At 32.8% G+C, this 17,574-nt stretch overlaps 1 protein-coding gene across 1 annotated transcript in view; it reads left to right on the plus strand.

Moving 5' to 3' along the window:
- The window catches only part of LOC148612884 (kinesin-like protein KIF2A), a 30,319-nt gene extending 13,091 nt beyond the window's left edge, over positions 1-17,228 (plus strand). Inside the window, 10 exon segments of the mRNA XM_088595412.1 lie at positions 275-334; positions 1,082-1,140; positions 1,358-1,505; positions 2,693-2,769; positions 5,688-5,806; positions 8,384-8,450; positions 9,014-9,093; positions 15,710-15,718; positions 15,985-16,202; positions 16,951-17,228. Coding sequence (XP_088451538.1) covers positions 275-334; positions 1,082-1,140; positions 1,358-1,505; positions 2,693-2,769; positions 5,688-5,806; positions 8,384-8,450; positions 9,014-9,093; positions 15,710-15,718; positions 15,985-16,202; positions 16,951-17,083 — 970 coding nt within the window. The 3' untranslated portion in view covers positions 17,084-17,228.
- Positions 17,229-17,574: the final 346 nt, after the last annotated feature.

Below are 17,574 nucleotides of genomic sequence, written 5' to 3' on the forward strand. Positions count from 1 at the left end.
TTAGGAATGGGTGAGACATACGTTTTTTTTTAACTTTGTATGTTACAATTTGACTCAAATCAATTGCAAGGTCAAAAGGTACTTTTTATCAAATGGGGGAGCAGGGCATTAATTTTGTGAGCAATTAAAAGCTTTACTTAGAAGGAAGCATCTTTATGATATGAGTATAAATGTCAAGCCGAAAATGAATTACAAATGTATTATATGAAAAAAATGGTTCAGGCTTTATATAACTTAAGTCTACATGATTTATTTTAATTAAACTTACAATGACTGCAAAAGACAAGAAGTACTCTTATGAAATTTGAGGTTAATAAGTTCAGCAGCCTGTTTCATTTTGTATTACTGATAACATAATTAAAAAGACTGCAAACCTTTCAGCGATTTTTCTATATATGATTTAGAGCCAATATAAGACTGTTTCCCAATGCCTTGAGCATGATCATTTTCCTTGATGTCTCTAAAAATTACCAGAATCCTGCTATTTATTGATTTTTTTTAATTTGACACGTGCAGGCTCTGCTCACCTGATCAGGTGAAAACTTTTTAAAACTCCAAAATTAATTTTTTCCTCACTTCTCATCTTCTGTCGATAAAGATGTAAATTAAGGACTATTAATGCAACCAGCTGTATGATGAAATACAGTTGACTTAAAAATTCACAGTTCGTTGTAAATTTTAATATTTTTTTTCCTAAATTGAAAGGCACAGGCATCTTTAAAAAAAAATGAATAATTACTGCCTTTAATGATACCCCCTGCTAACTGCAAAGTGTGGGGTGGGGGGTAATTAGGTTTCACCCTGCCTGTCTGTCCCAATTTTTTTGTTAGTAGCTTGCAGCATTGTTATGAAACTTTGTAGAATGTAATATAACCATGTTGTGTCAAGATGTGCATAGTGTCAGTAAAATATGTCTGGACAAAACTTGTAGAAATGACAGATGTTGACCTTAAGCCTTTTTCAGCAAAACTTGGTGTCATGGATTGTCCCCAACTCCTCCTCAGTGACCTGCAGGATTGTTATGAAACTTAATAGGATATTAGATTACCATATTGGGATGTGCACATTGTCTGGATTTGTGTAATGGACATCCTGCTATCAAACATGAACCTGATCCTCCGAAACCTCTTGGCGCTGCAGGTAAGGTTATGATGAACACAAAAGCTGTCACAATAAATATAAATAAACTAGTAATAAATATAAAAAAATATAAGTGTCCTGCAATGGTGATCAAATATATTAAACGCACATCAAATGTTACTTGACGTAAATAGGATTTTTAAAGTTGATTAAATATCTCTTTTCTTCAGTCTTCAGAGTTCTGTTTGTAGTATACATTTGCATGTTTTTTTTTCAGCTCGAAGAAAGTCTAACTGTATAAAGGCTGTTGAAAGTATTCAAAAGAAAAGAGACGAGAGAAGAGCACAACAAGAGGCACTACGTTTGAAGAATGAACGAGACTATGATATGTCAGATCCAAATTGGGAGTTTTTGGCTATGATAAAGTAAACATTGTTGTATTAGCCATTGGCCAGTCAAGGGGGAGAAGGTGGAAAATTATTATTTTTAACATTGGAAAATACTCAGAAATCAATGTAGTTAAAAAAAAAACAACATCCGAGCAAGAACGTTACTTAGCATTTTAGTATATCTAAAAGTAAGTTGATGCATTTTTCTGGAGTAAAATTTTGTGGTCCCAGGCCCCAGCGCCACAAAGGTAAAAATATTGAAGTCTGAGAATATTTTTAACTTCCATGGTAACTCCAATCAGTGTCTTTGACACAAACAATTTTAAAAGAATTTTCTCAGACTTAACTAATTTTTCAAGTAATGGTGTTGAAAAAAAGTATAATTCCGTCTGTGAAGTTCTAATCAAGTTATTCCTCGTCTATAATGTTTATCATGACACATCATAAGTGGGTTTTGTGGAGGTTGAAGAAATTTCATGTCTTGGTGTAAAATAGTTAATGTTTTATGCATATAATTTAAATTTCCCAATCGCAGAGTATACCATATTTAGGAATAGCAATAAATTGTTGAGGGGTAAAAATTTGTGTGTTTTTATTTTCACGTCCTTATGTTTAGCGTGAATATAGAATAAGTACACATTAAGGTACTACTTAATAACCATGACATGTATTCAGAGCATTTGTAAGACGTCTCATTTAAGAAGACTATACTTCACGCAAGAACTAGTGTTTGAGTTGTGTAATACCTTACCTAACTCCACCCTCCATAATATTTCATCTTCCTGTTTTGAATGTCCAAATTCATTGTTTATTATTAACTTAGTATTTTTGCTTAAACTCAAAAATATAATTTGGTTCATTTACATGTAGTGTGCATTTAGATATTTATTTATTTTGGTAAGTCGTTTTATTTTGAAATATGTGTATAAGCATGGGACACAGACATTGCCAGTACTTGCCTTTAGGACTGGTGTTTACTGGAGTACCACACAAGAAAGAAAATATCAACTTCCACTAAGCCTTTAGCAATAGATTATTTCCTGTTTATTCTATTGTAACAAGATCTATTGCATGCTGCATTTATAATGACTGTAATTTCTACTTGTATGTGACAATTATGCATTTGGCAAAAAAAAATGGGCAAAAAAAGATTTCTGAAAGTTGTCACCATAATTCCATCACACATGACCTCTTGTCAGTAATTCTTTATTATTTGATTTCAGGGAATACAGAGCAGGATTAGACTTTCGACCTTTGACCTCTTCAGATCCTATTGTTTTTCTTTATTGTACCTTTGATTGTAATGGTGTTCTAAATGTCTTTTTTAGCTCACCTGACCATAGGCCAAGTGAGCTGTTGCCATCACTTGGCATCCGTCGTCGTTAACAATTCTTCAAACATCTTCTACTCTGAAATTACTGAATGGATTTGGATGAAACTTAAAATGATTGTTTTTAAGTGTATTCTGCACAAAATAATCGTTTCGATTTTTGATATGTCAAAAAACATGGCCACCATTACTAAAAATAGAACATAGAGGTCGGACAGCTGTTTTTGCTTATATATCCAAAACTGTTAGGTTTAACCAACATGTTAAAAGTGTTCAGAATGATGAGTGCTATCTGTGGTCAAATTTTGGTGATGATCTGTTGACCCATGTTGGAGTTATTGCCCTTTTTGGTTTTTTTTTGCTGTTTTTGATGTTATTACTTTCAAAAATCTTCTAATTAGAAACTGCAATACAGAATTCAATGGAAGTTGGTATTTTTGTTTTTTAAGGGTATCCTAAACAAATTGACTGTTTGGATTTTTGATCTGTTAAAAAAAACATTGCAGCTGTTACTAAAAATTGAACATAGGGGTCAGATAGTAATTATTTGCATATATCTCCAAAATGGTTAGGTTTAGCCAATATCTTTCAAATTTGTTGAAATGATTCTTATCATAACGCCAGTATCTTGAAAACTATAATAGATAGAATGAAACTTTCAGTTGATGAAATGATTCTAATGATAAGTCCTACCAAAGTCTTCATGGAGTCAAAATTGTCGGACAACTGTTAGAGTCATTGCCCTTGAAAGGCAAACATTTAACCAGGTGAGCGATTCAGGGTCCTAGGAGCCTCTTGTTTATTTCTTGAAAATGAGTGAAGGGTAACAAAAATTGTGTTTTTTTAACTTCATTTTTCACGTATACCTTCTAGGTTTGTTTATAGGAATAGAAAAAAAGATCAACTGCAGCACAAACACTACATTTTCATCATGTCTTCAGTGGAAATAAGTCGTGAATAACTTCCAATGTTACTCTAATGATTGCTAGATATTACCTTAACTATCAACATGTAACACTTCTCAACCCAGTACTTTCAGTGCAACCATCTGATTCACCCAAGGATTTTTGATTTACATTTTATCATTTAAAGCTATGTATTGCAAAAATCATTTCCAAAAGAGTTCATAAATGGAGATCATTGCATATTATTTGAAGAATAATACTATTGCCCAGAAACTTAAATTAAAATAAATCACAATTAATTACATTCCTTTTACATTTCATTTAACTTTGAGGTGAAACACTTTTTCAGTAAAAAGTGGTTGGATCAGTAAACATTCCAAATAGTAGAATTAATTGGAAAAAGTGAACAACCAAAGTATTAACATTAGTGCCGAAGAATGCCTAGATTTAATGAGTGTGAGCAACGTTTTCCACACACAAGTTAAATTTTCAGGCATTCAATATTTTGGTTATTCACCAATTGATTATCCTATTTATTATCTAGATTTTTCTCATAATTTATCGATATTTTCAACATGAATTTTAGATTCTGATATTGGCGTATTGATAACAAAGTTGTAACATTTTGAGAAAGTCCAAGATTGAAATTACCGAATTCATTATACCCCACGCAACAAATTCACTTGACATATTCAAGCTACACCTCTTAAAATGTAGGGAACATATTTTTAATGTATGATGTTAAGGGATGTTTACTAAATAACCATGTTGGCTGGTTAATTTCCTTGGAACTTGCCTAAAAAATGATCGCCAAACTGACGAGCGTAAGCTGATGAGAACTCGTCAAAATATACATCTCGTATTTGGCGAGCTGGCGAGCGTTGGTTTCCCACACTGCATCCGTCAATCCATCTTCAGTTTTCCGGACTTTTTCCTTTTTTTATCTAAACGATAATGACATGATTTTTGGTCTATAAGTTCACCATGATAAGTTACAGGTTAAGTTTAATTTTCATTTTGCTATGATGATTTACCGGGCCTTGAACTAAACTAAGTTCACTGAAATCACTGTTTTGCTGACTTTTTTTTCTAAAGGCTTGCAGATTATGACATGATTTTATGGTATGTAAATTCACCATGATAAGTTATAGGTCAAGTGTACGTTTTGTTGGAACCCATCACCCATCTGAATGGACTGAATATGACACTGGCAAGAAACGTTAAGCTAGAATCAAACAGAAAATGATATGTTTTAATTGCTTCGTAAATCACAATGCATCAGAATGCAAATCAAAATATTCCTGCCATAAATGTAACAAGCCACGTCACACTAATTATGTAATGAAAGGGAGAAGAGCGAGAAATCTGTGGAAGAATTAAAAACCCCTGAAAATCCACTTTTAGTGATTTTTCCAGTGTTCCAAGGAAATCAAAGTTGTTGAATTTGTATTTATTTCATTAATATTATGCTTATAAATAAATAATTATATAAAATGACATGGTTTACCAGGTGAGTGATTCAGGCTCTTGTGAGCCTCTTATTTGTCTTTAATATTTGGCATTAGGGTAGGTCAGCTCAAGACAATTTGTCATGTACCATGGTTGATGATCTTTGACCTTGAACTTAGACCCGAAGGTCAGATCAATGATTTTTTGCATGAATGTTTTGTGTCTCAGCTGTAATGAGTTTTTCCTGATAAATTGAATGTGGCTGATGTACAGGATTTTTACCACAGTGGGTTTCCAAAAAGATGGATTCCATCTCAATAATATCTAGTAAGAATACTTATATCATTTGAATATTGTTGTGTATTAAGTGAAACTTGTCTTGAAATCAGCACTAGTCTAATGCAGATATGTTCTGAACAACCGCCATGCCATAAACAATATATTTTGATCCTGTCTAAACACCTATTTAAATTGTACAAATTCTATAGTCTGAAAGTGTTTAGTTGACACAGCTTTCACTGAACATGTACATAGCTAATGAGCCTGTTATACTTCCTTTCAGATTCACTGCCAAGCCTTTAGTAGAAAGTATATTTGATGGAGGAATGTCAACATGTTTTGCCTATGGTCAGACAGGAAGTGGGAAAACACATGTAAGATATTTAACAAATATTGGTTAAAGACTAGATAAGTTTCTTATTGGTGTAGCCAAAGAAGATTTGGTTAAGGTTGTGTCTTCTATCCAGTCTGCCTATCATTCCTCGCTCTGTTTGGCTCGTGAATCTATCCCTAGAACTATTCTCTGGAAACGGTAAAAAATGCTTGTCATTGAACAACAAATTTTGCTAATGAGCAATGACAATTTTAAAAAGTTGGACACATTATATCATTTGGCAAACCAGTGCCACAAGCAGTAGTACCATAGTTTTCCCACCACTCAGTTTAAAGACAAGGAGAAGTAAAAAAGTTGTCAGTACACATGATAACCTTGATATCTTAATCGTCCATTAATAATGCAGTTCTTGACAGGGGATGCTAGGCTTCCTTCGCTTCCTGGGTTTAAAGTGTATAACAATATATTATTTAGAATAAGTTGTCAAAACAATAACTGTCTAGATATCAGCATATTAAATTTACTACTAGCAAATGGAATAATAATTATCTACAACCAGCTGTTTATTCAATAACCCCAGAGGCTGTTTCGTAATTAGGTAATAGGTCAAGTGGGGCAAGTCAGGGATACGTCATCAGTTTTGCAGTTTCTTGTTCAGTTAACAGACTATTTATTGAGGTCATCCTAATTAGTGTTTTCTTTTAAATTTTCGCCATCCTACCCACCACTCACCATGTTGTCAGTGCTTTAGGGTACTTATATTGTTTATTATTTCCATATGTAGTTACTGACCAATGATCTTTATTTTGATGTTTATCTATACTTTAATGTTTTTGTTTTTCATGTGTACTCATGTTGTATATTTCTCTTTTTGAAACCTTGCTAATAATTTTTAAAAATGCTTCCCTCTTTGATGCTATGCTCACGTATGGATGTATGCCTTTCTATTTCGATATCATGCTTACGTACGGCTAATTACCTTCCCATTTTGATACCATGTTTACGTATGGTTTAATGCTTTTCTTTTTGATACCATGCTTACGTATGGTTGAATGTTTTCCTTTTTGATACCATGCTTGCGTATGGTTAAATGTTTTCCCCTTTTGATACCATGCTTACGTATGGTTAAATGTTTTCCTTTTTGATACCATGCTTACGTATGGTGAAATGTATTCCCATTTTGATACCATGCTTACATATGGTTAAATGCTTCCCTTTTTGATGCCATGCTCACTTATGAATTTATGCCTGTCTATTTCGATATCATGCTTACGTATGGTTTATTTTCTCGTTTTGTACCATGCTTATGTACGGCTAATTACCTTCCCATTTTTATACCATGCTTACGTATGGTTTAATGCTTTTCTTTTTGATACCATGCTTACGTTTGGTGAAATGTATTCCCATTTTGATACCATGCTTACGTATATTTAAATGTTTCCCCGTTTTGATATCATGCTTACGTATGGTTAAATGTTTTTTTCTGTTTTGATACCATGCTTACATGTGTTTTAATGCCTTACTATTTTATTACCATTCTTGCCTTGTTATTTTTAACATGCTTTAATATATTAGTTTGGCTATGTCAATTCAAATTTTGGTAATTATTAAAAGTATTTTTTAATAATAATAATAAATACAATTTTTTCTCTCATTTCCAAGTTTCATAGTTGAGTTGTCCCACTTTCCAGAGGGACATTATATACATTCTATTTTCAGCTGCAGTTGTTTAAGTCCCCATTTGCCAAAATGTAAATTTTGTAAATAAATAGTTTAGGTTTGTTATTCTATAAGTATAGTGTCATGAATTTTATTGAATATAAAGGTTCATACATGTACATGAGAAAAAGTTTAGTTTAGTTTCAGGTATAATGTTGAAGGTACACTGTGATCGGTCATTTATTCACTACAAAACAAAGAGCATTATTGAAAAACATAAGTTTGCTTTCAATGACTAAATACAGTATTTGAAACTTTAGGTGCTTTGTGTGTTCATATTTATATATGTACATGTAAATATGAGATTTGGGTAAAATATGGTATGGCAATGTTGTTGTTCTTTACACAGAAATAGAGTAATAAATCTCTTTTAAATTCTGCTGCGAGGTTCCATATTCCCAAGGGTTGGTTGGCATTGATTTTTCAGGTTATGAGTGAAACCATTTATGAAATAAGGAACAGAAAGGGGACACTTTGATTCTTCTTAAAAGTCAATTCGCAATAAAAACTTGAAGATGTATTAAGCTTCCATGGTGTGTCTACTTTCCAGCTGTCCCAGCTGTTCAGGGTTTCAATTTTTGCAGTCATATCAAGCTTGCCCTTAGAAGTATATTATTAGTGGTTTTAGATAATGAGTTGATATTTGGTTTTTAAGTAAGATCAACGTTAAGTTTTAGCAGTTCAACTAATTTACAGAATGAACATGTACTTACATCATGAGAAAAAAAATGTCTAGGCTATATGATTTTGCTTTGTATTATAGATTGTGTTACCTTAAAGTCACTCATGTGCCTTTCAGTTTAGTAGATTCCTGTAATTTTATTTAGAAACTAAAAAAAAAAAAACATAGAAAAAACAAAAAAGACAAAAAATGGATTGAAATTGACAATCTTTTCAGACAATGGGTGGCGACTTTTCTTCCAAAGGACAGCAGGACTGTTCCAAGGGTATATACTGTTTAGCAGGTAAGTTCAAGGCATAAATAAAATCAGATAGGAACACAGACAAACTGTATGTTACAACTTACATTAGTTGCAATTTTGGTATTTTGTTCTGACTGATGATATAAAGCCATTGAAGGGGTCATGAAAGAGGTGTTTTCATATCAATCTTGTTATTTGATCTCATCAGCCATACTTGTCTCCGCATCTAGCCAATACTCCTAACCTCAATCCAATCCAAAAATATATTGAATTTGTTGTATGGCACCTTAACAATTATCACAGAAAGTGTGCATTAAAATGTGCAATGTAACATCAAATTCATGATTTCATGGGTGACAAAAAAGCATTTAAAAAAATTACTATACATGAAAAAATTGCATGAGTATATCGTAGTATATATATGGCTCTTTCAAGCTCGTGCTATATGACCATATTTCCCAATATTCATTCTATAAATCCTGTAATACAGATTCAGTATGACACTATCCATTAATAATAATGTAGTATTAATGATGAAATGATTCTATTCAAAAACTGGCATGAAAGTTTGTACATTATATTTAATTATTGTGTACCTTGTACAGCCAGGGATGTGTTCAAATTGTTCCATTCGAAGTACAAGAAAGCAGATTTATCAGTGCATTCAAGTTTCTTTGAGAAAACAGTGGCAAGGTTTGTATTCAGTTAAGTCATATGTTTTTATTTTTGAGCCATTTGGACTTGTAAACTGCAAATCTAGAGGTAAGCAGGGATAATTCTGGGACACGGAGTTAACTCATTTATTTTTAAAATGGTGGGCTGTCAAAGTTACCATGTGTTTCATAGATGCTTGATTTTCTGAAATGCCCCATCAAACTTCAGTTAAGTGCACTTGCTTCAGTAAAATTTGTGTTTGTCCTTAAACATTGACATCGTTTTGATTAGACTGGTTGCATATTGAATCACTCTGACAGTGTTTGTAAGACAACACATTTCAGAAACCAGTTTCCTTGTAAAAGACTTTAATTCATGTTTTTGTTTCTGAGTATGGTTCCAATTTTCTCCTCTGACAGTACTTGACCAATTGGCACCAATCTTGATATGAATGTTTCTTGGGGTATCCTGCATAGAACTGTTGTGGGAATTTTTAATTCATGGAAAAACATGGCTGCTGTTACTAAAAATAGAACATAAGGGTCAGACAGTAGTTTTTCGCATATATCTCTAAAACGGTTAGGTTTAGCTAAATTCTGGCATGGGGTAAAAGTGTTCATCAGATGAGATCTAATTGCGGATAAATTTTCCTTTTAATCTGTTAAACCATGTTGGAGTTATTGCCTTTTTTTTTAACATTTTTTGATATTTTTAATTTTATTTCTTTCAATAATCTTCTACTCTGACACTACTTGACCAATTGAAACCCAATTTGGTAAGAATGTTGCTAGGGGTATCCTGCATAGAACTGATGTGGGGATTTTTAGAAATAGAACATAGGGGTGAGATTAGTTTTTTGCTTATATCTCTAAAACCGTTAGGTGTAGCCAAATTCTTTTAATAGCTGGAAGAATCCTAATTATTTAGACTACAAAAGTCTTCAGGGATAAAATTTGTCGGACGATACCTTGTAAAAGTTATTGACCTTGGACAAAATGACATTTTTTTTTTACAGTTTTCAGTCAACATCTTAAAAACTGTGATAGATAGAAACTTTTAATTGCTGAAATGATCCTTATGATAAGTCCTATCAAAGTCTTCTGGAGTCAGAATTGTTGTACAACTTCTTGTTTAGTTTATTGCCCTTGAAAGGCAAAATTAAACCAGGTGAGCGAGTCTCTTGTTAAATTCATGGTATGATTTCATTCATTATCTAATATAACAAATTTCCAAAATATCAAGACTCGTCTTGTGCATTGTTATAGTTATGTAAATTTATACAATTCTATAATTAATAAAAGGTTGATAAAATTCAGTAATACATTTTCCTGTGAATCAAATAAACATGCCACAGAGAAAAACAATTGTGTGGATATAGGTTTTTATAGATGCAATCGAAATGAGTAAAGGCAGATGAGTTTGAATGCTTTTATTTTTGCATGATCATGTAATCTCCTTACAAAGGACTAAGTTTAAATTTTCCAAAACAAAACTTAAGGAAACTACGCAAAATTTATTTTATTATGTTGTTTGTTATATAAAAGTGAATCTGATATAACTGATAATGATCGACGGCACCTTTCCCTTCTTTCCGTTTGTTTCACAGTACCCCTGAAGACTTTTGTTGTCCCCCGTGATGTGTCACAAGGGGACATGGAAATGCTGGGCGTTCACCTGTGTTTTCCGCACTTTTTTAGCTCACCTGGCCAAAGGTCATGTGAGCTATTGTCATCACTTGGTGTCCGTATTCTCCGCCGTCGTCGTTAACAATTATACAAAACTCTTCTCCTCTGAAACTACTTGACTAATTAGAACCAAACTATGTATGAATGTTCCTTGGGGTATCTTGCATAGAACTGATGTGGGGATTTTTGATTCGTCGAAAAACATGGCTGCCATTACTAAATTTAGAACATATGTGTCAGACAGTAGTTTTTCACATATAAACCGTTAAGTTAAGCTGAATTTTGATGGGATTAAAGTTTTCAGAATGATGAGATCTATCTCTGGTCAAATTTGGGTTTTAATCCGTGAAGCCATGTTGGAGTTATTGCCCTTTTTCAACGATTTTTGCTAGTCTTAATGTTATTTCGTTAAAAAATCTTTGCCTCTGACACTACTTGACTAATTAGAACCAAACTATGTATGAATGTTCTTTGAGGTATACTGCATAGAACTTGTATGGGGATTTTTGAGTTGTTGAAAACATGACAGCCGTTACTAAAAATAGAACATAGGGGTCAGACAGTAGTTTTTCACATATATCTACTAAACCGTTAGGTTTAGCTGAATTCTAATTAGGTAAAAGTGTGCAGCATGATGAGATCTATCTCTGGTCAAATTTTGGTTTTAATCTGTTAAGCCATGTTGGAGTTATTGCCCTTTTCTAACGATTTTTGCTATTTTCAATGCTATTTCTTTCAAAAAATCTTCTCCTCTGACACTACCTGACCAATTGAAACCAAACTCCGTATGAATGTTCCTTGGGGTATACTGCATAGAACTGAAGTGGGGATTTTTGATTTGTCGAAAAACATGGCCGCTGTTACTAAAAATAGAACATAGGGGTCAGACAGTAGTTTTTCACATATATATCTCCAAAACCGTTAGGTTTATCCAAATTCTTTCAATAGCTGAAATGATCCATATAATTAGGACTACAAAAGTCTTCAGACTCCTTGTAAGAGTTATTGCCCTTGAAAGGGGAAAAATGACTTTTTTTTAAAATATCTTTATCTTTTTAAATATCTTGAAAACTATGATAGATTAAAAGAAACTTTCAATTGTTGAAAAGATCTTGTGATAAGTCCTACCAAAGACTTCTTGAGTCAAAATTGTTCGACAACTTTTTGTTTAATTTATTGCCTTTCAAAGGCAAAATTCAACAAGGTGAGCTATTCAGGCTCCTGGGATCCTCTTCTGTTGTAATGCTTTTAAATAACTTGTAATAAGTTTGTTTTTGGTATGTGGCCTTGTTATGAACAGTTACGGATTAAGTTCGACTTTGGTTGTGGTTGAATGATTTTTACGAAAGTTATGGCCCTTGGATTTGTTTATATCTCCATCTGCTAAACTTGCAACTTTTCTTTTTGTCTACTTAGTCTGTGGTGCTTCCGCCATGATTGGTTGAGAGTAATTATGGAACGTTTATGACAGGATCTAAATTTAGAAGTATAGCATCAATATACATAGAAATAGAAACATAGCATCAATTTAAAAATAGAAACAAGGGTTCATGTAAGTGGAATATCCTTGGCATCATGTGATCATAATAACCAATGAACAATGAAGACTGTTACACCATATGTAATATATTACCATATTTTCAAAATGTTGGCATTTGTTTATTGAACTTAAAATCCCTGTCTGCCTTTTTTAAATTCCAGATATCTTTACCTTTTTAGAGTTATTAGGATCATAGACTAAGGTTTTTTATGAGCACCCTCAAAGCAGAAATTTTGTGCAATATTGTTTCCAAACCAGTTATTGTGTAAGTCCTAATGCTTAAGTGAGTCAAAAATTAATATTGTGTCTGTCCCAAGTGATCAGAGTTCAACATGCTTGGGTCCAATCATGCTGTGTTCTGCAAAGCTCTTTGTTAATTATAATTTTATAATCAGGTTATTAGATAATATCAAAGCCTTAGGGGGCAATTTTGACATTGTGGCATTTCAGCATATTCGTTCAAAGTTTCAAGTAGGTCAATGAGTGCCAAGGCTATATCCGTTTTCAAAGACCCAGATGTAGCAAAAAAAACATTGTCTACTATACATGACAAATACGTTGTAGTACCAGCAGACAAAGCCCAAAACAACATTGTTTTTGTCTGCAACACGTCTTACATCCAATGTTAATTGTCAGAGGTAGACGTAGAAAATAATAGCAGTGATAAGACCTATACTGCTACCACACTCTCCAAAGAAGAGATTGTGGAAAACCATAAATCTGTGCTATCCTCTTGGTCTCTCTACCAAGGACGATGATTGTGATTTACCGTCTATGTACTGGATTCCTAAACTCCACAAGAATCCATAAAATCAACGTTTCATAGCTGGATCTGCAAAATGTACCACCAAACCTCTTTCAAAACTTTTTAACTTCTATACTCACAACTGTCACAGTCCTACCACAACACTTGGTACTCAAGTAGTGGTAATAATTCAATGTGGAGACTGAAAAATTTGAAAGATCTTTTGGAGACAATCAGTTCAAGACTGTTATCTAAATATAATAGCATTAAAACCTATAATTTTTAACACTGTACACTTCTATTCCCCATACTCAGTTAAAATCCCGACTTAAAAACATTATACATCGTTGTTTTTCCAAAAAAAAATGGTACACCTAGATACAAATATATAGGTCTTGGTAGGGATTCCTCATACTTTGTAAGAAATAATTCCAAATCATCTTCCAAACATAAAGGGGAAGATGTTTACAAAATGCTGGAATTTTTAATTGACAACATATTTGTCCAATGTGGTGGACATGTTTTTCAACAAATGGTCGGCATTCCAGTTGGAACAAATTGTGCTCCTTTACTATCTGACCTATTCCTTCACTCTTATGAGGCTGACTTTATAGCTGATCTGATCCGAAAGAAAGAATATCATTTGGCTAGATCCTTTGATCTCAGTATCCGCTATATAGATGATGTATTATCTTTAAACAATCCTAATTTCGGGGATTTGATACATCGCATGTTATCCCAAAAAACTTGAGATAAAGGATACTACAGACACTGTGAAGTCGGCCTAATATCTTGACCTACACTTAGAAATCGATGGTAAGGGAAAACTATCGACCAAACTTTACGACAAACGTGTTGACTTTTCATTCAAAATTGTCAACTTTCCTTTCATCTGTGGCAACATCCCTTCAACACCTGCGTATGGAGTGTTCATATCACAACTCATACGTTTTGCAAGTGCTTGCCGAAACTACGGAGACTTTTTGTATCGTGCTAGAACTCTAACAAATAGGCTTCTGGAACAGCATTATGTTGCTACAAGATTGAAGTCATCACTACAGAAGTTTTATTGTCGTCATCATGAACTCGTGGATTGTTATGGTGTATCCATCTGCTCTATGAAAACAGATTTATTCAATAGTCATAGTATTCCTTTCCTCGTTTATCTAATATTGACTTGACTTTTTATGAGCAACTCAGTAGGTGTTTCTAGAAAAACAGAGGGCCCTTACCCTGCCGGTGCACCTGGTCCATGCTCCCAGTTTTTAGTTGAGTCCGAATTGCTTATTTGCTTTTGTTACTTTGTATGTATGATTTTAGTTACTTTATGTTCTTTGTTGTGTATGTCTGTTTTCCATGTCTGGTCTTTGTCAAGAGCAGCCACCTGATATTCAAGTAATCACAAAAACCAAGTGTCTGCAGGAAAATATAATGTCATTTTTGTTGGCATCTGTTAACTTTTGTTTTTTTCACTAGAACTAAGTAAAACTTATTCAATCTTTTTGAAATTTCAACATATTGTTCCTAATGACATGACAGAGGGCCAAATAGTTTTTACAGGTTTTTTGCCCCACACTTTTTAACAATAAGGGGCTAAAACAGGTGAAATGGGTGTTATAATTAGAATTGATGGGAAAATGTTTTTGTTGATCTGATTTTTATGATTTTTTTTTAAACGTTTTTTTGAGGGTAGGGTATCTTAACTTGTTTTGGAGTTAAATAGATACAAAATTTTGACAAATTTTAATCATACTTGGCAGAAATGATGTATGCATGAGTTTCTTCAAAGAATCCACTTTAGGTTCCATTTGATAAAACAAGATGGCCACAAGATACTATCTCAACCTCTGATTGGCCAATTATCTCAGATCAACTTTCTTAAACCACATGTGCCAATGTTTTGAAACTTGATTTGTTTGATGACCTCAATGCACTCTACTTATGATCCACTTTTTGTGTTGCTCAGATGGCTGCAGCCACTCAAAAGTTACCATTGAGTCCCTATGTGGAAGCTTATTTTTGCCTGTATCCCTGCTTCTACTTAGCCAATAGTGCCCAGACTTCACAAAAATAATGAGAGAGACAACTTTAACATGGGATAACATTCTGGTTCTATTTTATTAAACAAGATAGCCACCAGAGTCTATTGGCCATTTTTCAAAAATCAACTGCACTGAAACCACAGATATTTTTTGAATAATGGATTAAAGACCAATCTTGTTTGGGTAAAAATTGTAGAAATGATGGCTGTTGGACTTTGTCTTTGTCTCATATGTTGTCAACAACAACTTGCAGGATTGTTATGAAACTTAATGTGGTGCTAAATTACAATATTGGAATGTTCATTTTGTCATGAATTTTGTAGTCATATTTTGTTATTGTGTTGTCAACAAAAGTATATAATTGTTTCAAGTTGGGAGTTTAAGAAATGGCCACAAATTGTTTGTCAAAAGGTTTAAGTCTATCCCTCATTAAAATTGTGTCCAATATGAGTTTGTGTCCACATCAGTCACTAAATGTACAGGATTTAACAGGCTGCAGAAGATATTAGTCCAGTTAGGGGTCATGTCTAATTTAATATAGCTACGGTGCTGCAATCACCTGTTTCCATAGACAGTTGGTTTTGTCTGTGATCTTGAATCCTGACATGAGGTTATTCAATACTTGTTGGTCAAAGTCAAACAAAGTTTTATTTGGCTAAATTTTAACCACGCTTTAGACTATCCATGAGATAAATTGTCACTTTTGATCATAATCAAATTATGAGATTTGTTATTACTTGTATAAGGTTGATGTTTATGGTCATATTTATCTGTTATCTAGAACATTTTCAGTCTGTATTTCAAGTGAAAGTGGGTCCAAAGAATATTTGAATTATTTTATGTGCCCTAATTGCCCTAAGAATATTTTAAATACCAAATATATATGTATGTTTTTGGATATAAATTTCAGGTTTTTGATTTCTTAAATAAAAAAATAAAATTCAGAGTATTGGAAGATCACAAAGTTCAAGTCCAAGTAGTTGGATTAAAAGAAGAATCGATAGACTCAGTTGATGATATGTTACGGCTTATTCAACATGGCAATAATGTACGGACATCAGGACAAACATCGGTAAATCAACATTCTTCTAGATCACATGCTGTTTTCCAAATAATTGTTCGGAAAAGGTAAAAGAATAGTGTTATTATTACGGTTTCATTATGATTATATCCTTTTACCTTTAGCTAGGAAAATTTCTGATATATAATGATAATTATCAGTATATGGTAGCATTGTATACATGTATTTTATCATTCTACTATTTTTAAATTATGTTTGGTGTTAAGCATTTAGAGGACCTATCTTTAACCTTTCGCTTAATATGCATTATAAATTTACTATTACAGATGTAATACAAACAAACAGTATTAATACAGAAAGGGGTAGATTCACTAGATCCTAATAATGGACCTGCAAATCCATCTACATTAGAGAATTTCTTTTATGAATAATGTTTACTTTGAAAAGCAGTAGCCTAAAAATTGTTATCATTCTATTTGAAATTAATTTGAATTGAAATGTCTGCGATCCTAGAATTGTAATAATATGATCATGGGCTCTGTAAGGAAGTTAGTGATTTTGTTTCCATTTTTTGCCACTTTTCAGTGAAGTTTTCTGCAACATTAAAGTTGACTACAGACAATGTTCAAAGTTATTTTTCTGTGTTTATATCTTAGAAAAATACCTCTTTATAAGGCTTTTTGATTGTGTTTTTAGAAATGTGAATTCTTGAAGGAAATATGCAAAAATGCATGAAATAAAAACAAAGTCAGTAGTTTTATTAAGTTTGCAAAGCTTGAAATGTACCCAAGTATAATTGAATCTACAGATAGATAATCAATTCATTGCTTTTAACTATCAAATTTAACTTTTCAGGAGTAATGATCGACTACATGGAAATTTTTCATTGATAGATTTAGCAGGTAAGACTGATGATGTACTTTGTTATATTACTTCTAACCTCATCCAACTTGTCATTTCATTCCAACATTACTATAGAGGGTTTTGATCTGCTGTAATCATGTTTTCAATTGTTTTTGTTATGCCCCCTTAAAGAAATGAATGGGGATGGGTTCGTTTCACTTTATTCCATGCATGCTTACTTCTTGGATATGCTTACTTCTGCCCAAGAATTTTTATGTCAGCTCAACTGTCCAGAGTACTTATTTCAAATTAGGTTTAAGCTTTAGTTTAATGAAATTTCAACTCATATTTCAACTCGGTCATATATCCTTTTCCTGTTTATCAAATGTCTGTCTTTATTGTATTGTACTTAAGTTGTGTAATGTTTTATCTGTTATAACTAAGAAATATTTCCTACGGTTTTATATTTGTTATGCAGCTGTAGATTATTTCTTGTATTGTGAGTTACTTATTATCAGTGATGTAATGTTGATGTAGGCTTGATCTTAACTCAGAATCATCTGTCCACATTGACATAAAATTATTATTTTGTTATGGTCCATCAAGTGGTGGAGAGGGAGTTGCAGATATGAAATA

The sequence above is a fragment of the Perna viridis genome, chromosome 7 (genome assembly GCF_037379345.1).
Source record: "Perna viridis isolate PV_CMFRI_1.1 ecotype Kerala chromosome 7, ASM3737934v1, whole genome shotgun sequence".
NCBI lineage: Eukaryota > Metazoa > Mollusca > Bivalvia > Mytilida > Mytilidae > Perna > Perna viridis.